At 44.0% G+C, this 24,370-nt stretch overlaps 1 protein-coding gene across 4 annotated transcripts in view; it reads right to left on the reverse strand.

Annotated features, from left to right (window-relative positions):
- The window catches only part of LOC135921356 (collagen alpha-1(XVIII) chain-like), an 840,088-nt gene that overhangs the window by 113,581 nt on the left and 702,137 nt on the right, over positions 1-24,370 (reverse strand). For all 4 annotated transcript variants that reach the window (XM_065455691.1, XM_065455690.1, XM_065455689.1 and 1 more), the window contains one exon: positions 2,323-2,433. In XM_065455691.1, the coding sequence (XP_065311763.1) occupies positions 2,323-2,433 (111 nt within the window). The remainder of the gene's footprint in view (positions 1-2,322; positions 2,434-24,370) is intronic.

The raw sequence follows: 24,370 nt of genomic DNA on the forward strand, positions 1-24,370 counted from the left end.
CGTTTTGTTCGGCATATTAATGCATCTTTATCGCGTACACGTCACTATGACGCGGTAAGTTCATGCGGTTTTGTGACGTCGCGTGACAGGCAGGTGAAGTGGGTGCAGCCCGAAAACTTTTTACCAATAGCCGAGGGCTAATGGCGAAAAGGGGTCGAATCAGAAATAACTGTTTTTCTTTTTTCTGTCAAATCATGCATAATCAGTGTGCACACATCATATCAGATGGGGAGGTATTGCGGTTTTTGTAACGTCGCGTGACAGACAGGTGAAATGGGGGTGGTCGAAAAAAGTTTTCGACCAATTGCGGAGGGCTGACAGCAGAATTGGAATAGAAAAGTTTGGAATAGTTTTACGTTATAGCGCCCCTGGATCAAGGCTGGACGAACACTTAGTAAATACGCTGCAATATGCAGCTGTCAACCTGCGCATTGCAGGTTGACAGCTGTCGTTTTACTGTACTCGAATCCGCCAGCATTATTCAGGCCAACATTGTTTCATTCTTCTAAAAACCTCAGTGCAGCCCACGTGTTCAGCACTTGCTTCAGGGGCGCTATAACGTAAAACTATTCCAAACTTTTCTATTCCAATTCTGCTATCAGCCCTCCGCGATTGGTCAAAAACTTTTTTCAACCACCCCCATTTCACCTGTCTGTCACGCGACGTTACAAAAACCGCAATACCTCCCCATCTGATATGATGTGTGCACACTGATTATGCATGATTTGACAGAAAAAAGAAAAACAGTTATTTCTGATTCGACCCCTTTTCGCCATTAGCCCTCGGCTATTGGTAAAAAGTTTTCGGGCTGCACCCACTTCAGCTACCTGTCACGCGACGTCACAAAACCGCACGAACTCACCGCGTCAAAGTGACGTGTACGCGATAAAGAGGCATTATTATGCCGAAAAAAACTGAATTTTTTTCGGAATAGCCGTAGGCTGCCCCGTTCCGAAAGGAATAAAAGATAGCTGCCGCCGATCGCTGAGACGCTGGCTACTCGCACCTGCCGGAGAGCATGGGTGTATTTGCGTATAATAAAACTTCTTGCGTGACCGTGTAACGTTTTTAAGCGCTTTCGACACGTTTACTACCTTATTCTGCCAACTCTTCTTTGCTGAGGGTCAATTTTAGCTTCATTCTTAAGCTTCCGTTGCATGCCGCCGCGATTTTCGATCAGCCACCACAAGCTAAGTAAGGGAAAGCCGACCAATCGCAGACGCCGGCACCACCCTCTTCATCCGGTTATCGGTTTTCAGTGCACTGGCTCTGCCCTAGTGAATCCCTCTCCACTTGAGCGTTCTCCTCGCCTCTTGTCAGCCAATTAGATACAACAAGCCGCTCACTATAGGCAATGTTATTCGTTTTTCAAGCAAACAAAAGGGACCTCCTATGAACGAGGAGAGCGTTTGATTGGTCTGTTCAGACAACCCTATGGGTGACTGCCCGGTGCTTGCGTCGATGGTTACGCAAATTTGACGTCAGAAAATTGGAATAGAAACATATTGGAATAGTTTTACGTTATAGGGCCCCAGGAATTCGGTAGAATGCACAAAGATTTTCGTTATTGAGAGCAGTTCAGAGTTAACCGTTTACTGGCACATTCAGTGTCATTTCACTGCGTATCACCATCTCCTGCCGGCTGTTCTGACGAACCGCTCTTGTAAATACAGCGCCACGTTTACAATAGAGCGACTAAAGTGCACATCATCATCTTTCTAGTGACTCGCATTATTTTCAACGAGGATGGTGCGCTTAGTAAATGTATTTGTTATGCAATGAGTTATCTTCCATTATTATTGCGCTATACACGTGTTGCGCTTGCGTCACCCAGAAGGATAATGTGACTCGGGAGAACGTATACAAACAGCTAACGCATAGCAACAATAGGGCAAGGCAGTTGCTCTCCTTGAACACTGCAAAAGATTACCTGCAGTTCATGCAAAAGCTGGTGCATTACATTAAATTCATGCTCTCGTAAACAGAATGAGTTACGATCGCATTCAGTTAAAACGAAACATGCATGGCTATGCGATCCGGTCCCACGATACGACTCAACGAAGCCAATCGGGTAGAAAGAATTTGTAAAAAAAAAGAAATAAACCAGCCAGTGACAAACAGACCTTGCGGACGAAATGTTTTCTGAATCAACGCGCAACATGAAAATGTTCCACTTGGTATCGTTTCGAGTGCTCAGCGAAGCTCCCGCTGTCTACATTCGTAACGTTTAACAACCTATATAAGAATAACCTGGCGCTTGTGGCACTGTGATAAACAGAACACTTTAATTTCAATGATCAAAGAAGCATTTTAGATGCTTACTTCTAAAATGACAGTTTTCCCATCAAATTCCTGGTAATTGATGAGACCCGGTTCACCACGATCCCCTTTAGACCCAGGTGCACCGGGGATGCCGTCCAGTCCAGGCTCACCCTGCAAAATAAAGAGTTTCAGTCGCGTGCCGAAACAACCACACAAGCAAGTGTTTAATTTTAGTTCGATTTGGTTTGCACACAAAAAACAATCACAAAGGAGAGGAAGACAGCTAGCTGGCAACTGCCACTAGGAAGCGTACAACGCCTGCCGGCTCTCGAAGAGAAAAGGCACATGAAAAAACAATAATGAATGAAGAATAGGTAGGACGTTAAGAAAGAGAGAAAATAACAACAAATGGCGGGAGACGGTGGGTGAAGAACAACACAAGAACAAAATATCCATGTGCGTCACACACTCATCGGGCGGCACTTAACGCCCGGCAAACGGTCCACAAGTTAGCACAAAAATTGGAGCAGCACAGTAGACTCGAGTCTGGAGCCTAGATTTTTTGCCTTCAATAATTATAGATGTGTTGTGTGCTTGATGGTGTTGGGACGCACGATCAATAGGTATTATAATGTTAACCATTGTAGCTTTCGATAACCCAAATAACCAGTAGTTTCTGTAAAGCTCATACCACTGCGTACTGAAGAAGGGACAGACAAATATTAAATCAGTGTTTCTGTTGCCCCGCAGGTAGCTCGATATGCACTGAGTGCCCGATCGTGTCGGTGCAATCGTTCAGCCGCCATGAAACGCCCTACCCTAAGCTTCGTTAGCAAAGCTCTAAAGCCGCGAGGTAAACCACGCCCACGAACACGTGGAGGAAATGATCTTGCAACTGTAACTCGCTGATCAGGGTCCGAGAACGTGGGGTGAATCAGCAGACGAGCATCATCTTGTTGGCAGGAAACTTCTGGACGAATGACCGCACTCACTAGTCCGACATGTCAGTCGGTCCGCCTCTTCGTTGCTGGCAATATTGCCACATGGAACGGTATCCACTGACAGATTCACAATACACCGGGAGATGCAACTGCGCAAACGGAATTGGTAACGCAACGAGTGGTAAGGCTGTCATTGTGTGGTTGCTGTAGGCGACGAAGCGCGGCGCGTGAGTCTCTCAAGGGAACCATCTTGCAAGCGGTCAATTCCTTCTCTATGCATTTCTGCGTTAATTCGATGGCCACTAACTCACCGGTAGCAATTCAGGTTGAATATGGAATATGGACGTCGGGATCCTGTTACAGGGCAGAAGAACGCTGCAGATGTGGGCATGTTGCACATGTACTAAGGCGTCAGTCTACACTTGTACGTCTCCAGAATATTCATCACATATATGGGAAAGGGTTAACTGGTACAGAGCTGGCACTAAAAGTCGCAACTTTTCTCAATGCCGGGAACATGAAAGCGTACGGTCAATCAAACTTCCCCTAAACTATTCATGACAGCAGCTGTCGAGGCATGCTCACCAATAATGTTGGAAACTTTTCCTATGCGAGACGAGGGACCGCTAATTAAGCGAGCAAGGAGCTTCTATCCGGTGCCCCGTGAAGACGCTGGATACGTCGTACTCCTCACTCAGAACGACAGAAAGCTGAGCTAGTTGACAAGGATTCATTAAGCAAAAAAGAAGTGAGGTGTGCAGACAGGACACAAGAGTAGAGAAGTGGACAACACGAACGCCGACTATCGACTGAAGGGAGCACTGAAACGAAAAAAGAAAGAAGACACAAAACTTGCGCATGCTCAGGAAAGGTAACACCAAGTGTCAGTCGGCTACACGTGCCGGCTACACAGTCGGCTACACAGTCTACACAGTCTACACAGTCGGCTACACAGTCGGCTACAATCGGCTACACGTGCCGTGTCCACTTCTCTACTCTTGTGTCCTGTCTGCACGCCTCACTTCCTTTCTGCTCACTCAGCTGCGTGTAGGCTAGAGGTCATCGCCTGCGCATCTGTGAGCAAAGGTGTAGACTGGGCTCTACGGGACAATCCAAGCACCGCTCGAAGAGCAATGCGGTTGGTCGCGTCCCTACTGTTTCAACGGGATAAAGGGTATGTTCAGTAGTGGTAAAGCGTACAAAACATTGGGAAGTATGGCAGCCTAATAGACTTGCAGCACGGATCCTTGATCACGTCCACTTCCTCGAGCAGTGTGCCACAACAAACTTTAGAAGGGAACGCAACTTTGCCTTACATATTTTACAACAGACCGCGAAGAGATACGATCGTCACCAAGTACCGATGTTATCGCACCCAAGACATAAGGCTGTTTCACATGCTGCGACTGCAACGACAAAAATCGGTGCTGTCGCACACGTCGCAATGCGATTTTTAGAGGGCTCATTTCACATGATTGTGATTTCAACAATGCGACTGTTGCGACGCCCAGGGTTGCTTAGTGCCAGGTTTCGTGGCACACGCTGCATAATTCTTTTATTGTAGTGAATAAAACGTTTACACTATAATATTATTGACTTCTCTTGATTAGAAGCAAATAATATGTAAGTATAATAATTTAAAAACGTTAGTTAAGATTTGTCTTGGGGTGCGCGGCGGCGGTTTCTGTAGTTCAGTGCGACATCGCGCACGTAAACAGCTGTTCGCAGGTGGTTCAGCGATTCTTTATTCTATGGTTCAGCGCTGTGTGTTGTCTTATCTACCTTCTATGAACGTTTCGTTCTGCCTGTGCTACAACAACCTACAAGATGACCTATCGACAAGTTCATATAGCTACCCTCACCGTGTATGCAGTATTTGAAATTCGGCTGCCACGAAGTCGTCGTGTCAGCCCAACAAGATCCTCGCACTACCCGTGCTCGGCGTCAGCTTCTGGAGAAATGATGCGTGTATATTGCCTCTCATTGCGCATATGTGGTGCCTGCTCCTAGCCATATTCTTACGCGAAACGCAACAAGAAGCACCAACCTGAACGCCCACGTGTGCTCCTGAACGAAGCCTCAAACGATCTGTGTGATTACGACGTGGAGTGAACATTGTGTTGTGAAATTCAACCTTAGCGCCATCCTGGTTCTTCTATCGCCGTGCTTGCGCTGCGAATATATATATGGGAGCCCCCTCTCAATATTTCTAAAGGCGCAAAAGCCGACGCATCAAATGTTTCGAGCAGTTACCATCACTTTTGTAGAAACTGTACGTTGTAACATAGCATTCTAAAAGATAGGCTTCTAGTCCACTTTGTTGTCCCGTGTCTCGCACTGCTAGTATACTCGGAACTTCTAACAAGAAGACCTTATCAATACGCGCTATTCATAATGCAGGATCGTAGGCCCACGGCAGGCGCACTTGCCGTAGAATTTTTCAGCTTTCTGCTCAGCCTCGCACGCCTCTCACGGTTAGCCTGTATCGTGGAAATAAATATTATTATTATATTATAATGTTATTAGATATTATAGTTTCTTCACTGTAATTTATAGCAATCATCCAGATTTCTTAAGCCAGTCATGTATTTCACCTGTATTAGATCAACATTGTTACGACATGCTTATGGGAGTCATTTCAAACTAGATTGCTCAGCCAGAGAAAGTACAAATGCAAGCCTCAATGTTTATTGCAATTTGGTATTCCTAAACATTATATTGGCAGAATTATATGCCTGCTTGCATTTCCTGTAATTCAATGTACAGAGCTGGAAAAACTGATTCCTTTTCTTGCTGTCGAATGGCTGTTTCAATGTCGATAGCAAGCTATAATTATTCATTTCGAAAGTGTTAAGCAATGACTATATGTCTCAGCTTATCAATGCATTTTTGTTCAACGAACACAAATAAGTTTTCTCTCTCCCTCTTATTGACAGCCATGAAATGAAACCGTTCACTTTCATAGGTATCAGGATGCAAACATTCTGAAGTTTGTCCTGAGCATTTGTCCGCGTCCTATAGTGTGCATGTTTGTATCAAGTTCTGGGGTTACAATAGCAGTGATCTACAAATATTGTTATATTGCAACAAACAAATTTATTTCACTTTGTTTTCAAATCTACAATGTGGCCATGCAGTAACGACTGCATTAGTAAGCAAAAAAGAAAACTGCAGATTCAGTGTAAGTGTTGGAATCTATGCGAAGTGAAGTTCTTGTCAAGTGGTCAATTATATGCTGTTAAAGTAACTGCGATATATACAATTTGTTTTATTTTCAACAATGCAACTTGTCATCTTTTGCAAGGTTTGCTTATACACCGCATGGGTCACACCCTAATGTCATGTAATATTTATGCATTACACTCTACACAAACCATACCGAAACGCAAACGGCAGGTAATGTAGATGCACGCTGCGAGACATCAACACAGTGACGTTTGTTGAGCAAGGAATGGTGCGAGGTGTATGCAGATGAATGAATGACGTGCTTATGTACTTATTTATTTATATACCTCGCAGGCTGCAAGGTAGGAGTACTATGCAAGGGGGAATAAAAAAGTTGTTACAAAAGGAAGAAGGGCACAACATTAAGAAAAAAAAATGCAAAAAAGGCAGTAGCAATACATTGCACCAACTAGCCCAACGTGTTTTACTGGCACAACATTATACAATACTTCACAAACAATAACAGAAAGAGTTACTGCCCATGCACCCTGTACAGACGGTAAACCAGCGAAGCTGAAATGTGCAGCCCTGGTGTTTATCACTGGGTTAATTCCAATTGTTTATCCAAGTCTTTCTATATTATTGGTTATGCCTGTGTTTCTCATTGAGGTTATGCACATGTTTGGCTTGGGTTTATCACATTGTTTATTTGGAATGCCGCACATTGCACTTTGCAAGATCACCATCATGGTAAGTGCAATGAGTGGTTCATTGTGTTAATCCAGCGGGTCCATCAAAGTCTTTCTGAATTATGTTACGCACTTGTGTTTTGTAATGCGTTAATCATAATGTTTATGACTCAGTTGTGCACTGTGGTTAGAAGGGACACACCGCGGCTGCACATTTTATTTAATTAAATACAGGGACACATTTTCAAACCTATTTGGAAGTCGAAGAGAGACTGCTGCACGCGCGCTCTGCTGCTAGAGAGAAACGACGTCACTATCGGTCTATCCAATGGCCCACTACTCCTTTGCTGTGATATAATATTGACATCATGATCTTGTCTTAATCCCATCCCCCTCTGTGTCCCTTCCGTGCAATAATACGCAGATAAATGTATGTTTGAAATGCATAAGCATTTCTATGTCTACCCCACAAGAAATGTATCCGTCCATCATGCAAGACGAATTCTATGGTTCACAATCCCTTAAACAATGGCTCATACCCCTACACTAGGGTTTTTGGGATCGGACCATGAGTGTTTCGCCTAGGCATACACAGCTTCACTGTAAAAAGAATGAACACCTTTTCGCTAGAGACCAAGACAATCATGAGGTGTATTAACAAATGAAAGTTTATTGAACATGCCGAGTAAATGCTGTTCGACAAGCAATAAATCGAATTTACACAAAAAGCAGACGCAAGATCTGATGTGTGTCCATACAGATCCTAACAGGAAACGCATCCATCTCTGAAAGTGTAACAGCGGCCATGCTGACACAAGATTCTCTCAGTGTATTTGCATCTACAGCATCCATAATTTCTCTAGGCAGCCAATCTCCACAGAATGCTAGCTTCTTCCTCTACAATGCACTCTCCACATCTGAGCGTGCATTGTAGAGGAAGAAGCTAGCATTCTGTGCAGATCGGCTGCCTAGAGAAATTACGGAAGCTGTAGATCTAAAAATGCTTTGTTAATCTTGTCATCACGGCCTCCGTTAGAAATGGATGCCCTTCCTGTCAGGAAACGCACATGAATTTTTGCTTCTCCTTTTCGTGTATGTTCAGTCTATTGCTTGTCAGCGAGCATTTACTCGGTGTGTACATTAATCTTTTGGTTGTTAGATCATCTCGGTTTTCTTGTTTGTCCTATGTGTTCTTTGGTGCCATTTGCAGCCAGGCTATTCGTTTTTTTTAAACTGCAACAAGTCACTTTAATGGCCCTCATGATACCTTATGAAATCTTTTATTTGGCCAATGTAGCAAGAATGTACAGTGTGAAGCAGTAAGAACAGGGTATGCTAACTTCTAATTAAAAGGTTTATTGTGAAAATCCAGTGATCTATAAAGGTTACCACAAAGAAGTACAGTAATAAAACCTGATAAAGACTAGTGCTTGATGAAACCAAACATAAAAGCAGGAAAGGGAGAAAATACATATAGATATACAAGTCCAGGGAAAAAAACATTGTGATCACCAAGTGTGCATGTGGCTACCTTCCAGGAAACTCATTTTTTTCCCAATGGCATGGAACTGGAAGAATGTGCTTGCATAAGCAAGCTCTCAGTCTGTCTATTGGAATAGCAGTGTTTCTTGAAAGGTGCTCGTATGCGGGATTGGCAATTGTAATAATTTTTTGCTGCACATGGAATTTTTCAATTTTTTCTTTCTGTAGCATTTTTATTTATGTTTGGCTGCATCATGCACCAATATTTATCTATCCTTCAAAGATGTCTTTCTTTTTCTGGGGAAAACTCGGGGAAGGCAGGAGATGGAAATTCAAGACGATGAGCAACATGAGAACAAGGTGAAAGTAGGAGTCAACGTTTCCACACGTGGACCTAGAAGAAGACAAGTCCACGTGTCAAAACGTTGGCTCCTGCTTTCACCTTCTTCTCGTTTTGCTCATCGCCCTTTTTTTCTGGTAATTTACATAACTCGCCACATTTTTACAAGTGAACCTCAGTTGAAAGTTAGTCCTCATCCATATCTAGTGTTATCCTGTTGATACTGCTTCATGCTATGCACTCTTGCAACACTTGTGTGTGTGTGTGTGTGCACACGCGTGGATTTGGATGTGAGATCGGGCCCTTGGGCAGAGGTATTATTGTTCTCCTGTGCAGCCTTATGAATTCATTAACTATATTGCAACAGAAATGCGATGGACAGGAACGAAGTGAACACACAGAGCGCTTCGTTCTTGTCTGTTGTCTATCCGCTGCACTTTAGCTAAAAATGAATACACACAAACTCATTTAGTTTTCAATTATTATGTCAGACTTATAAGCCCGCTTGTGTCCTGGAATATTTGCTTGGCTATGTGTCCTGTAATTTAACTTCTCGCCATGTGCGGGCAAGTCGCGTGTTAATCTCCTGATTTTCCTGACAATCTTGTGTGATGTGCAGGCCCAGACAGTTTCTGGTGAATCCATGCAGGGTGTTGTGCTGGGTGTAATCTGCATTACAAGTGCTGCTTTGATTACTTTCAGTTCAGCTTTTCTAGGTGTAGGATGACCTGGAATGGTACTCACTTATATGGGGTTCAGTTTTATGTAGTGTTATACTACTGTTACACTGCTATTGCCAGATCAGTGTGCTATATGTGCCTTATGTTTGCTTGCATCTTCATGATTTGCAACCTCCTCTGTGTGTTTGGCAGTTGCATATAGTCTCCTGGCCTAATTGTTTGCCCCCATATTCCATGGTATGGGCCTGTTGTGTTTCAAGTTGAGGTTCTCCCGAGGTGATGTTTCTGAAGGGAGGGGTAGTCGTCTTTGCATCTCATGTGATGGCTGGCATAGTATCTTGGGACGAGGTTCTGAGCTCTTGAGACAAAGAATTTGTGCTGCAGGCTGCAACTCTACTCTGTCTAGGTGCTTGTTCTTTAGCTATTTCTCATAGAGGTCTTGAAGCATGGTACAGTTGGAAAGACCTGTTATTACTACCCGATGCCTGTATTGGATGAGTTGTCTTTATGTGCTGCTGGTAATTCATACCGTACCATACCTTGGACACAAGCACAGCATCTGCGATTTTCTATAGTATCCGCTCGCCCACCCCCGTTATTTCGAGATTTTTCTTTTTACCAGGTGTAGAAGTTGCATAATTGCAGGTGCATAATTTTTTCACCCACATGCTGGCTCTGCCGTCATGGGCTTATACTAGCTGAGGATTTGTGGATGTTGACTTGCGGGCATATTTGTCCAGGTATGTGGATCACAATGTGCAATCTGAGGTAGTTCTTGATTCTAGTCTTTCTTTTTTTTCTGACGTCGATATGAGCCGACTTATCAGAAAGCGAGAGGCCAGACTGGCCAAGAAAGTCTGCAGTGTTGTCGAGGGCTTGTTGCATCATTCTTGATTTCTGTATAAGATAGCATTTCCATAGACTGTAACACACCATAGGCTGTAGTGTTTCTTGTAGTATGTCCGTGTTGTTGGTGTGTGTGGGCTAAATGTACCTCCAACTCTCACCTGGAATTTTCTGTCTTTCAGAAAGTTACTGTTTAAGTGCTCTACCACAAATGTTTTTGCTCATCGTTCCTCTTATTAGAGCAGCATGAGGTACTGCTGTTAAAAGCCTCTTCACTCTCTTCATTCTTTCATAAGCGGTATTACACAATGTCCTGCAATAAAGTTTCTGCTGCTTATGGCCCACTCATATCTGCCAGAAGGGAAAACTCTTGAAAAAGGTTTTCTTTGTGCTATGTGTGCGACGTAGTATGAGCATTTATGCCTTGACATTTATACCTCTGTAAAACCAGCTTCTTGACAGGGTACTTGCTATACCTGATCATGCTTATTTGTGCAGTGCTGTTGAACAATACATATTGATGCAATGAACATTTACACACTCGAATTATCACGAAAGATGGTTGTTTTACAATTCTGCCCTTTGCTTTCTATTGGTGTTAGATTTTGCATAAGCATGCTCCCCTATGCAATAGTATTTTGAAGTGTAAGGGTTCAATAAAAGGTGATGAACTAAATCTAAGTGCAAGAGCTTTTTTTTCTCACCTATGACTCCCATCGAAATGCGACTTCCACGGCTGGCAAATCAATCCCTCGCCTTGTGTTAGCAGCAGAATGCTATAGCCACAGTGGCAGGTGAACAAATTGAAGAACAATATTTCTGTCGATAATTTTTTTCTTTGCCTGTATGTAAGTCAAGTTTGGAATAAGTTTGTCATTGCGAAAAAGCCCAGTTTGTGGTCTTTTATTGAATAAACCACATATTCTGTATAGTTGAAATGCAGAAATTTGTTCTAAAATCCTCAGGTGATCTATGTTCTTGCAAGTAGCATGGTATTTCATTACTTGTAAAGATAGTAGTCGCAGCGGATATTGTTATATGGGTTTACACACTAATATATGTGATCACAAACTTATTAGAAACTTGCTAGAAATATGTAAGGCATGAATGTTTCTGCACACTTCATCAGCTGCGAACGTGCAAGAACTGCTTGTACTGGCTGACTACACTGCACAGTTTTGATTTACTTTTCTTCAGCGTGTCGTTTTATACTGTTTTATCCCCACAAGAACAGGCCGTTTGCCTGCTTTTCGCATTGTTGCACGAGTTCTATATAATTGTGCAGGAGGGTACGTTGTCACTGTGCCACTATAGCAAGCAATTTACGTAATCTACTAGCTGTACAGTTAATTACCTTGCAGAGCAAGTGTTCATAGAGATGCAGTAAGGATACAAAGTCCGCAACATAGTCAATGTTCATTGGTTTGTGTGCAAGAAAAAAAATTCTCCAGAGAAGAGGTGCAACTTAACGTGCATGTAATATTTTATTCAAGCCACGGATTTAATGCTATCGTAGCAAATTCATTACCATAGCCTGCACTTTTGCTCTGTCAAATTTAATAAGAGGCAAGATAAGCTTTCAGGATTCATCGGGAAATTCGTGCTTGAAAACCGACAAGAAAATTCAACTGAACGGTACCGCGTTCAGCGCAACGGTGAAACTTCGGGTACTTTGCTGTCTTGTCATTTGCCCTTGCCGAGGTCGAAATAATTCAAGCTGCTCCGTAAGCGCGATTTTTGCATGCTACTCAACAAAAGAAAATTGTGACGACCTCGTCCTCTGCTGGGGATCGAACACTTCCTAGCACTGACAACTCGCAAAGTCGTACGAAGCAAACGTGAAAATGCACTTCATTTGCTGTGTAGCGTGTCAACGAACGCATAGCAATCGGAGAATGCAATCTGCGGTACAAGTTTTTTATTCTCCCTTCGCGTACGTACCGAATTCGAGGATCCACGTCTCCGCACATTGCACTTGTCGTGCGAGACGCCATTTTCCAAAACAAACCGGCGAAATAGCTGTGTTGACAGCTCTCCGCGCAATTTCGACGGCAAATCGCAGCAATCGATGCCACGGTGCGACTGTGCGACCAACCGGTTGGTCGCAGCCGAAAATGGGGAGGTCGGCACTGCGACTGCGATTTTCATCGCAAACGAAGGAAATCGCATTTCCGGTGCGACGAAAATCGCATCATGTGAAACAGGCTATAGGTGTTTTATCGAGGTACAAGCGGCTCATATCACGATGAGCGCCTTGTCGTGGATGGTGAGCTATGGCCGCTGACCGCTGACCTACGAGAGGAAACTTGCGGGCCGACTTCACTAAGGTCACATGAAGTTCGTTTTGCAGTTTTGCACGAAGGTGTGGACCGTGGATTGAAGGTCTACCGATATATAGAACAATATTATGGGCATAGATTGCGATCGATAAAGGATAGTTCCATTCTTGCGGCAAATGGCTTAGAACAGAAGCAAGAGCGCAGTTCAAATTATGTGGGGAGAGATCGCTGCTTTGCTGCAGGCCACATGTTACAGTGTTACAGGCATCATGTCTGTCGTCAAACTTCTAATCCATGCTTTCATCAGGCGACCAGACAAAAAGCTTTGCAGAAATTCCTACAGGCGACAGCCTATGCCCGCACCAGCAGGGGTAGAAAGAATCACTGCCTGCAGGCGAGAATCAAATGCTTGTCGAACGTCTAGGATGATTATGAACGCAGAACACTTATTTTTCGGGTGGCAATGCAAGATCCCCAGTGCTGTGAACCAGCGACCGACGTCTAAAAAACCACTCATAACGTCCAGAAAAAATGCGGTTCTTGGAGCCTATCATCTAAAGGTAAGGACGCTATCCTTTCTACTAACTTCACCACGTTGGATGTAAGCGAAATAGGTCTTTTAGGAGTCGGCGTACTTTGTTAGACGCCCGTTTTTCAGCGGTCTTTACTAGAGTTTATTTACATTATTCTGGAATTTGTTATGTTAGTCAAAGATTTGCCGGTCAAAGGCGTCGTCTATATTCCGTAACGCCTGATATCTTACATTGTGCTCTCCGGGAGCAGTATGACGCTTCAAAAGACGTAATGCGTGGGGCAACACCTTAAGAGGAAGCTTTAGCTCGCGGGCTAATATCTAAATGTATGGGAAATGAGAAATCATTTTTCTCGACAACCAGTGCACTAAATTTTACGAAGGTCTTTTTTTGCATTTAAAAGAAAAACGTTATCACACAGTCACTGATAGTAGCAAATTTTCGATTTATGCCATCAATTGTTTAACAAATACGGTTCGAAATTGCAAACGTTTAGAAAATGAACCTATCTAATTTACAGTTCTGTACCTCCGGAATGACAAACGAAATCACAATTCCCTAAATTGCATCTAATAGTGCATCCGTGTACACAGTGTAACAAATTGAGGCGACATATAAATTGGCATAAAACATTTGTACGCTCTGGCTGCTCTAAGAGATGCAGCTTACACAACCGCGACGTCTGTTATTGGAGCAGAGCTACAAATTTGTAAACATCGCGATTATTTTTTCAAGCTTACCAATTGTTGAAATTTCCTCTAAAAGATTCTGATGCAATTAAAATTCTGCTCTATCGTTCACTAGAATGTAACTTTCTCTCTCAAATGCCACAAATTTCATCAAAGTCAGCCCTGTGGTTATCTCAGAAAATCGTTCCTGCATTTACATGTATCTCAGGCAGCATCAGAGTTGGGTCCGGGATAAAGATTCCGCTTAAAGGGCCCCTCACCAGGCCCCATAGCAAATAGTGGTAATACGCTGGAAGTTCTTACGTGTCCTTTAGGGAGCGTTCTGCTTAAAATGTTTTTCAAATCGGCTCATTAATAGTGGATAAAGTAATATTTCAGTGCCGCAAACCCATGATTTCAGGAGGCGAGCTCTACCGCCAAGCAAGACGCTCCCTCCACTCGCCCCGTCTAGCCTCTGCAGGCGAAATTCCTTCCCTGCGTTCTCCCATACCGGACCTCGAGGATAGCGTGACGCTGACGTCACGGGCCCCACCTTCGTTTTTTTTCTCCTCGCTTTTTTCGCGGTGCGGCACACTTCCGCTGACGGCGCCACGTGCGAGCTGTTGCGATTGTCTCGTTTCGAGCATCACATGATATTGGGTGCGGTGCACGAACACACCAATTCAGTGCTACATGAACAGACACAAGCGGATCACAGAGCATGCTCCCGAGCTGGAACAGGGCAGAAAATGACATAGTTTTGGTGTCTTCGCGCGCGACTATACGACGTGGGAACAAGTAGACGGAACAGAAGTACATCTCTCTTGCTGCGGTGCGAAGTAAAACAAAACCATGCAGACATTCGGTTTGCGTGCCATTTCTCTTAGCTTTAATTCGTCTATTCGAGCAACATATTACACGAATACCAGACGTTGCCTTAAATAATTCTCGAAGTTACGTATGACCACGACTGTCATTACAGCACAAATACGTGTACGTAGGTGCACTAGCATGTGCACGTTATCCTCCGGCTTGGAGCGCGGCGGCCGCGAGGAGAAGAGAAAATGGCGTTTGGTTTGAAATTTCAGGTCTTTCAGCTGCGCGTAGTGAAGTAATATTTTGCAGACACGGTCGTAATCGCGCATTATCTGCTCTACGCTTGTCAGTTCATAATGGCGACGCCTAGTGAGAGGCCCTTTAAGGGCGAAATCTGCTTCAGCCATACTGCAAAATCCGGTCCATACTTACCAACGCCACAACGAAGTCCAGATCTTCGTTGCGAGCGCTCTACTCTCAGATACGCTCGACGTCGGGCAGCCCTGAGCTGCAAAAGCTGAAGTTTCGATGACCTGTTGTCCGTGTATGCATGATCGTAGTTTTTTTAGTTTGCGTAATAAATTTATTTAGTAGCGTACACTTGTGGTTTTGATAACGCCGGAACGAGCCTTTAGTTGAGGATAGCTCCGCAAAACAATTTTTCTAGTAATTATTTGCCGTATTAATTGGGTTTTCAGTTTCTATGCCATTGCATTTGTTACAAATGTGCTCTCCATGACCAGAAATAACTGTGAATAAGTTGTTCTACTGTTATTTAGTGCGGAACTGTGTTCGCGTTTTACAAGGAAACAGCTAGTGGTGATGGACAAAGTTCACTTCTTTTTTTTCTTTACCATATGCTGTGAGTGAGGATGACAATGGTATAAGCCGGCCTGATGACGACGATGGTGCAGCAGGAAGGAAAGACGGACAGGCACAGAAAACCTACTCCTCAGATTGTGCGCCATTTATGCTGGCCCAAATGCTTGAATAATGGTTAAATGGGATGCTTAGACCAACGTCAGGAAGAAGAGATGGAGTTGTAGTAAGGCATTAGGGTCGAGGTTCACGAAGAAAAAAAATGGAGTTCTTTGGAGAACTCAACATGCTTGAATTCCCCGGGGTCTCAAGAAACGGGAAGTTTCAAATTTTTGGTTCGCTTAAGATTGCTGTTCCAATCACAGTAGAAAAAGAAGAATAGCAATGCATCCGTCTTCTCCACGTGCCTTATGTCGTTGCGAACCTGCTCGGCCGTGTCCTGTACCAACACGCCGCTGTCGACACCGTCTAAGGGCCTGTACACGCTGGAGCCGCCCATCACCGCAAGCCGCACCGCAAGCAGACAGTCCGCTATTATTGGCCGAGCTGACGTCCCGAGGAGCGGTCGTGACGTCAGGCCTGCGTGCGGCGACCACACAAACATGGCACTGGTTCGAAGTGAAGCCGAGCGGGAGGCCTAGGCTGCAGCTGCAGTTTGTTTTTTGTGTGGTTTTTGTGATCATTGCAAGAGCTATTCAGCGCCTGCAAAGATATTTGTCGAAAGCAGCAAGCCACTGTACCCTTCCTGACCTCTTCCGTACGGGCGATCGCCAATGGTCCCAAGAAATGAAGCCACCGATTTCATGTGTTTTAAGCCGTTTTTTGTGTTTGCATTACAAAATCGAAGGCCATCGTATACACGTACATTCTCAGAATGACACATGCTCGGCCTGGGCCAAAATGAAAAGACCGCGATAGTCCGCCTCAGCATATGGTGTTCGTAGAGGTTGTGTGCGCGCGCTTCATCTCTGCGATGGTTGTATGTTTATGCAGTGCTGGTTTGTGTTCAAGCAGTGATTACACGATATGTAGCGATGAGCTTCATTATCGTGTCATCGCAGTCATTCGTAATGTGCTCTTTGTGTCTTGCTTCGTGTGAGCTGTATTGCGGGCTGCGATGCGCATTGGTGACGGCGAACCCGTACAGGACGTTTGATTGCTAGGTTTTTTGCTTTTAGGAAATGTAAGTGTAGTGTGATGTGTGCTTGCAATGTGTCACAGTGGTGCTAGGCGTATAAGTGTTCCTTTTATGCAATATGAATATGCTCTGAAATGAATCATGCATAAGCGTTGCGGGCGAGTTTTGGTTCCGGCCCTTTCTTCCTCGTTCACGTATATTGTATGTTTTTCAGAAGTTATTTATGGGCTATCAAGGTGTTTATAATCGGTGAGGACAATATAGGGAACAGGTTAAGAGTGTTGCATGCGTACATGCGCGCTGTCGTGAAATGTGGACAGGCTTACGCACTGTTCTCATGAACACTAATTTCTGGCACTCTTCATTTTTGTCATGTGGACATGGGTGTGAGCAGCAGAACTCCTGAGGTGGATTGCTAGATTAAGCGAAGTATGCAGTTTTATATTGATGGATGGGAGCGCCTTCCATGTGGAAGAAATTGAACTGCTTGTTTCTTGTTAGTGACTGAGTACACACACTGTTTGTGCCAACACCTGTGACACGGCATGATGAGCATATTATGTATGAGAACTAGACGCTTCCTTTTGATTCTTGAGAAATTTGCCTTTTTTGTTAAAAAGCCATATACATTGAACAAATTATGAAGACGACAAAAAAAACTTGTATTATCAATATATGATACTCTGTTGGCAGCTAGAGCCTGTAGTGTGTACGTAAGCACCGAAATCAATATTTGAAGCTGTCGATATTACATAGGGATGTGCGAATATTTGCAACATTCGAATAATGCATCGAATAGTGACCCATTTGATTCGGTCGTAACTTTTTGTAAATGTTAACATTTTTTTCATACCCATTAAGTACTTCAAAATGGCCACACCCACATAATCATTAGGAAAAGTAAGGTAAATTTTCACCATCACGGGCATAGTATAGGCATAAAACATGAGAACTTGCGTAGTGGAGCCGGCTAAGTCAATTAGCTAGCCCACTTTACATGTTGTACAGTGAGCCTTTGCACCCCCTCAAGAGCCCTGTGCATGCAAAGAAACTACTTGGTTGTTGCTAATGCTCCGTTTGTGTTTTTCAAATACAATACTTAATAACGCACTATATAGACCGAAACTTGCTAACTTCAAGAATACTAGGATGTGAACATCAGCTTATATTAATTGTCATAACGGCTATTCATTTTTAGAAAAGTATTCAATTCGGTCCGAAAAAAGGCTATTTGCACACCTCTAATATTGGAAATGTGCTGTCTTTCACATGTGCATTAAAAAAAAAACTAACATAAACGTGAACTCTAAGCATATTTGATGTAAACAACGAAAATTCTGCAGTGGGTTACTAGGTTCAACACAATCAACATTGTTGCTCAATTTGACAAAGGGTCGGTACTTACGCGATAAAAACAACACATGACACCCGAGTGCAAATAACAACTGTTTTATTTTTCAGAAAATGACGCATACATATAGCCTACTCGCAAGTGCAAAGATGTTCTTGCCAGTCTATTCACACCATCTATTGTCAGTGATTCAGCTAATCTCTTTGCTGAGTGATGTAGATGACGTGGGGTCATCTTGATGCTGTAGGCTTCCATAGCTTCTCTTTTTCTTTGGCTTCTACATTTCAGCAAGATCACCGTCCTGTGGAAGATAGGTTTGCACTTGCGTGAAGCGCAATGTGTGGCAAGCTCTCCGATTGCTTGTACCAGACTGCAGTTGTATCGATGTTCGCAGAGTCAGTCTTTCGCACAGACGCCTGTTTGGCCCACATAATCAGCCCCACATGTTAAAGGCATGTTGTAGACTATGTCCGTCACGGTTTCGACCAATCATTTAACGTGATTTATCGCGCATGCATTCAGGGTATTTCTTTCACTGGTCCTTCCGTTTACTTTTCAGCACATTTCGTTTAGCTTTTGTGGCGTTGTGAGGACCCCTCGTTGTTAGGCTTAACCGAGCGAACAAGCACAGCGAAAAATGCGAGCAAAAGCAGCATGCAGCAGAGGATAAAAAAACGCGGTGAGAGAGAATAGGCGCGAGGAGGAAAATGGAGACGAAGATGCAGCAGAACCATGAGGCGGAAAGCATAGGAGTGTATGGCGAAAGTGTGAGAAGCGTGGTGCTGTGACGGTAGCTACAAGATGGCGCCAGATTAGCACGTATTGTCTGGGAGGTTAGTGGGTGGCAGCTTCTGCGAGTTGCGCCCATGTGTCACCCATGCGCTGGCTCACGCGATCTCCAGATTAGCAAGGCAGTGGCACCACACTTTGCTCCGTTAGCACCGTGCCGTACGAGACTGATTGTCCACGCCAGCCAGTATATTGCGAACTTACAACACGTATAGAGCTGCACTCAAATTTCGCATAAGGGAGTATCGTAATAGTCTGTGATTTTTTTGTGTCACCTGCATGTGCTCTGAAGTAATAAACATTGCAGAAGCGTCGCTGGTCGCTTATGCTTCTATGCATATCAATATGGGTATTGTATCAAACCAGATTCCTTGCCTTGCACACGCTTGCTTCCAGAGCTGTCTCTGCACATTTTACACTTTATGAATTCCTAAAAATTATGCCAATTCTCCACGTATTGCAATTACTCACGTTGCGCTAGGTGTAAGATGCTGTAATGGTAACTACGCAAATGCGTCGCAAGCAATTTTTTGCGCATGGGACGACACAGCCAAAGCGCCTTTTCTGCCGCTGAACAACCTTTCACGCTACAAATATGTTCTGCGAGCTGTACTCCATCTCAGTAGTTGCTTGCAGCACTTGGGAAGCTGCAGGACTCCTTAGCCAATAGGAAGGATGAATGCCCCTCAAGATGCGTTCATTTGCAACGCGTCGTTTCTTAGTGTCTGCTTGCTATCCTGTCAGTACATGCAACATGTTGGTGGATTCACGCAAAAAAAATGTTTTCGACGCTATTGGGGAAACGCACCACAGATAAAACTCGACCGGTAATAATGAAGTTACTTGACTACAGAGAAAAAGTAGCAATCTTAAGCCGAGGTTTCAAACCAAAACAACTGACTACTCAATTGGTGAAGACTTCTCTAAAAGAATAAGAGACATACGGAAGCAACATTGGGTTAGTGCAAAATGAAACCGTGAAAAAAAGGAAAAAGTATCACTTTCGTTTGACAAGCTTTACACAACAAACGCGCATATATTTCGGACGAAGAGAATGACAAAATATCAATGCAATAAAACGACACCGAAACAAACCACCGAATAACCCGCTGAGCCACACAAGCCGCACAAGCGGCACAAGCGGCACAAGCTGCACAATCAAAAAATTAAAATTGATAAATGTAAACGCCCGCAGTGTACTCAATAAAACAGAAGCCTTGGAAAGCCTTCCAGTCGACTACGAGCCCGATATTGTGGCCATCACGGAAACATGACTATCACCCGCTCTATTCGACCACGAGATTGCTCCGCAAAACTACACAATCATCCGAAAAGTCCGCCCTTCACGGGGTGGAGGAGTGGCCTTACTGATAAAAAACTGTCTTCGCTTTGTCCTTCTTCCCGAGGTGGACAACGCTGAAGCCGTTTTCTGCAAACTTTTGCGTGACGGGACGTCAATTGTAACCGGTTGCGTTTATCAGAGCCCTTCCTCTGACAGTGCATGCCTTTTAGCAATTCAAGAATATATGCAGCGTCATGAGTCCTTAAATCCAGGATTATCCTTGCGGGCGACTTTAACCTTGCTGACATAGCCTGGCCCACAATGCATCACACACCACAAGCTTCAGAGATGCTAACAGACTTAATGCTAAATTTTAAACTAGATCAACTTGTCACTCGTCCTACTCACGTTCAAGGCTCAACGAAAAATATCGTCGACCTCATATTTCTTAGCAACCATTTTTTTTTTGCAAGTCAAGTACAAATGGACAATATTGAAGGGATATCTGATCACAGCATACCTATGTGCACATTCCAGCTTGATCATTGTATTACTACCCTGCCTACAGTGAAAAGGTTTTGAAAAGTGAAACTTTCATAAAGCAGATGACGTGAGCATACTAATTTATCTGTCACATGAATTCTATCCCTTTTTTAGATAAAGCATCTCAGGCTTAGAACGACAGAAAGCTGGGCTAGTTGGCAAGGATTCATTATGCAAAATAGAAGTGAGGCGTGCAGACAGGACACAAGAGTAGAGAAGTGGACAACACGAACGCCGACTAACAGCTGAAGGGAGCACTGAGGCGAAAAAAAGAAAGAAGACACAAAACTCATCTGCGCATGCTCAGGAATGGTAACACCACGTGTCAATCGGGTACGCGTGCCGGTCTACGTGAGAGATAACTGTTAATGCACTTAATCTCTTCCTTGTGTAAAGCAAGCGAAGGCTGACTTAAGCACGCACTTCTATTTTGCACAATGCATCTCAGGCATCTAGTGATGTGGATGCATTGTGGCTACATTTTAAAAGCATTGTCCGGCACTGTATAACTAACTATATTCCCATGCGAATTTGACGTCAGGAGATAAGAATAAAGACATATTGCAATACTTTTACGTTATATGGCCCCTGGACCATAAAACTGCGTAAAACTATTCCAAAATGTTTTTATTCCAATCTCCTGACATCAACTTTGCGTAACCGCCAGCGCAAGCATCGGGCGGTCACCCGCACGGTTGTCTGAACAGACAAATCAAACGCTCTCATTGTTCATAGGAGGTCACTTTTGCTTGCTTCAAAAACGAATAACATTTCCTACGCTGAGCGGCTTGTCCTATGTAATTGGCTGACAACAGGCGAGGAGCACGCTCAAGTGGAGACGGATTTGATGGGGTCGAGCCACTGCACAGAAAATCGGTAAGCGGATGAAGAGGGCGGTGCCGGCGTCTGCGATTGGTCCGCTGCAACTTATTTAGCTCGCGGTGGTTAGTCGAACATCGCGGCGGCACGCAACGGAAGCTTAAGAATGACGCTAAAATGGATCCTCAGCAACGAAGAGTTGGCAGAACGAGGTCGTAAACGTGCCGAAAGTGCCAAAAACGTTACGCGGCCATGCAAAAAGCTTTATTTTGTGCAAATAAACCCATGCTTCCCGGTAGGTGCGAGTAGCCGCTGCCTCGGCGATCGGCGGCAGCCATCTTTTATTCCTTTCGGAACGGGGCAGCGGCCGTATAACGTAGAACTATTCCAATATGTTTTATTCCAATCTCCTGACGTCAAATTTGCGTAACCACCGACGCAAGCATCGGGCGGTCACCCGCAGGGTTGTCTGAAGAGACCAATAAAATGCTCCTCTTGTTCATAGGAGTTCACTTTTGTTTGCTTCAAAAATGAATAACATTGCCTACGCTGAGCGGCTTGTCTTATGTAATTGGCTGACAAGAGGCGAGGAGTACGCTCAAGTGGAGAGGGATTTGATGGGGTCGAGCCACTGCACTGAATATTGATAACCAGTTGAAGAGGGTGGTGCTGGCGCCTGCGATTGGTCCGCTTTCTCTTACTTAGCTTGCGGTGGCTCGCCGACTATCGCGGCGGCATGCAACGGAAGCTTAAGAATAACGCTAAAACGGATCCTCAGCAAAGAAGAGTTGGCAGAACGAGGTTATAAACGTGCCGAAATTTCTGGAAAACGTTACACGGCCACGGAAAAAGTTTTTTACAAGCAAATGCACCCATGCTCTCCGGCAGGAGCGAGTAGCCAGTGCCAGAGCGATCGGCGGCAGCCATCTTTTATTTCTTTCGGAACGGGGCAGCCTGCGCCTATTCAGTAGAAAATTCAGTTTTGTTCGGCATAATAATGCATCTTTAACGCGTACGCGTCACTTTGACGAGGTACGTTTTTGAGGTTTTGTGACGTCGCGTGAGAGGCAGGTGAAGTGGGTGCAGCCCGAAAGCCTTTGACCAATAGCCGAGGGCTAATGGCAAAAAGGCGTCGAATAGGGCTGAATGCGTAGGGCTGAATGCGGAATTGGAATAGAAAAAGTTGGAATAGTTTTACGTTATAGCGCCCCTGATTTCAATTATATCGCCAAAAAATACCTACTGCTTTGTCCTCAGCTTGAAATGAGGCTAAGAGATGATTTATTTGTTATTACTATTTATTTGTTGCCGTCAAGGTGGAGAGCAAGTAACAAGCGCGAATTGGGATTGAAGCGGGTGAGCTGGGCTGGCACGGGGACACCTGCAATGTTTCTGCGTAATCGCGGTTAAAGCAGCTGGTAATGTTATCGGTGTTTACCGGCACAGTAATTTGCGGGTATATGACGTGCGTGCACAAAGGGCCTAACACCTTGCCTATCACTGTAACATATCATATGTCAAGCAAAAAAAAAACACTCTCTAAATAATCCAGTACTTAGACGGTAAAGCCTCAAATAAAGATATTTCTTGTTTACGCCTCGTACATTCGGCGGTGCTGCAAGTCACTTATGAGATATAGTCTGAGCAGCTTGTATGACGGACTGCTCTCGGAGGCTACAAAAGGCCTAGTGTGCTTCTCAAAGGCAGCTGGTCTAAACGAGCACCTGTGGCTGTTGGCAAGCATCCCTCTTCAGATGCATTCACACTGACTGGCGCTTTATTATTTTTCTCATCTTCCCTTTGTGCTCATCTATCTTTTCTCCATACCAATGTGTAGGGTAGCCAACTAAACACCGGCTTAACCCCCTGCCTTTCCCCTGTCATTTCTATCTCTGTGTAATAGGTGGCTGCATATATATATATATATATATATATATATATATATATATATATATATATATATAAACGAGAAGACAGGGGGTTAACCGAGGGACCCGATAATTATTAGTCATATAATGAGAAGCCAACAAACACTGTCACCAAGTACAACATAGGGGAAATTGCATGTGCTTAATAAATGAAGTAAAGTAATGATAAATTAATGGAAAATTAAAGTGGATGAAAAAACAACTTGCCGCAGGTGGGAACCGAACCCACAACCTTCGCATGTCGCGTGCGATGCTCTACCAATTGAGCTACCGCGGCGGCGTTTCCCCATCCACTTTCTTGGGTATTTATGTGTACTAGTAGAACCCTGGGAGTGTTAGCCAGCGCCCCCACTCACAGACCTTGGCGGCGGACGTGGAACGTCTTTTTTTGCCGCAGGCGTCACGAGAACGTGATCTTTACGGGTGAAGGCGACTGGTCAATAAACCCACATATGCTACCTGAAGGCATCAATGTTGCCGGATTCGAGACCCTCGTTATGTAATAAACGAGAAGAAAGGGGGTTTGTTGGCTTGTCATTATATGACTATATATATATATATATATATATATATATATATATATATATATATATATATACACACACATATATAGCGTTTTTTTACTACATACACCTCTTTCATTTAAGAATATAATCGTGGAAATGCAGAGGATGCGTCTGCCTTTGAAATCAACCTTATGACTTCAAGATGTTCCGGGCGTTCATGAAATTGTTTACATGCCTTAAATAAAGCATGCAGTATCCAGTGCCAGATAAAGAAATATTGAGGCCTGCTGCTATATTTGCTTCGGGGCAGCAGCAATGCTGGCTATAATGCTTACGACGTTCACGGCGGTCAGTTAAGGTGCCAAATATTTAAGCTGTTCCAGGGTTGCATACGGTTCTCAAGTTTATGTTTAGATGAAATGTTAGTTGCCTATGAACGTACGTATACCAGGGCATTATGCGTCTTGATTTAACATTTCGAACATGTCTGCTGT

The sequence above is a fragment of the Dermacentor albipictus genome, unplaced genomic scaffold (assembly GCF_038994185.2).
Source record: "Dermacentor albipictus isolate Rhodes 1998 colony unplaced genomic scaffold, USDA_Dalb.pri_finalv2 scaffold_12, whole genome shotgun sequence".
Classification (NCBI taxonomy): Eukaryota; Metazoa; Arthropoda; class Arachnida; order Ixodida; family Ixodidae; genus Dermacentor; species Dermacentor albipictus.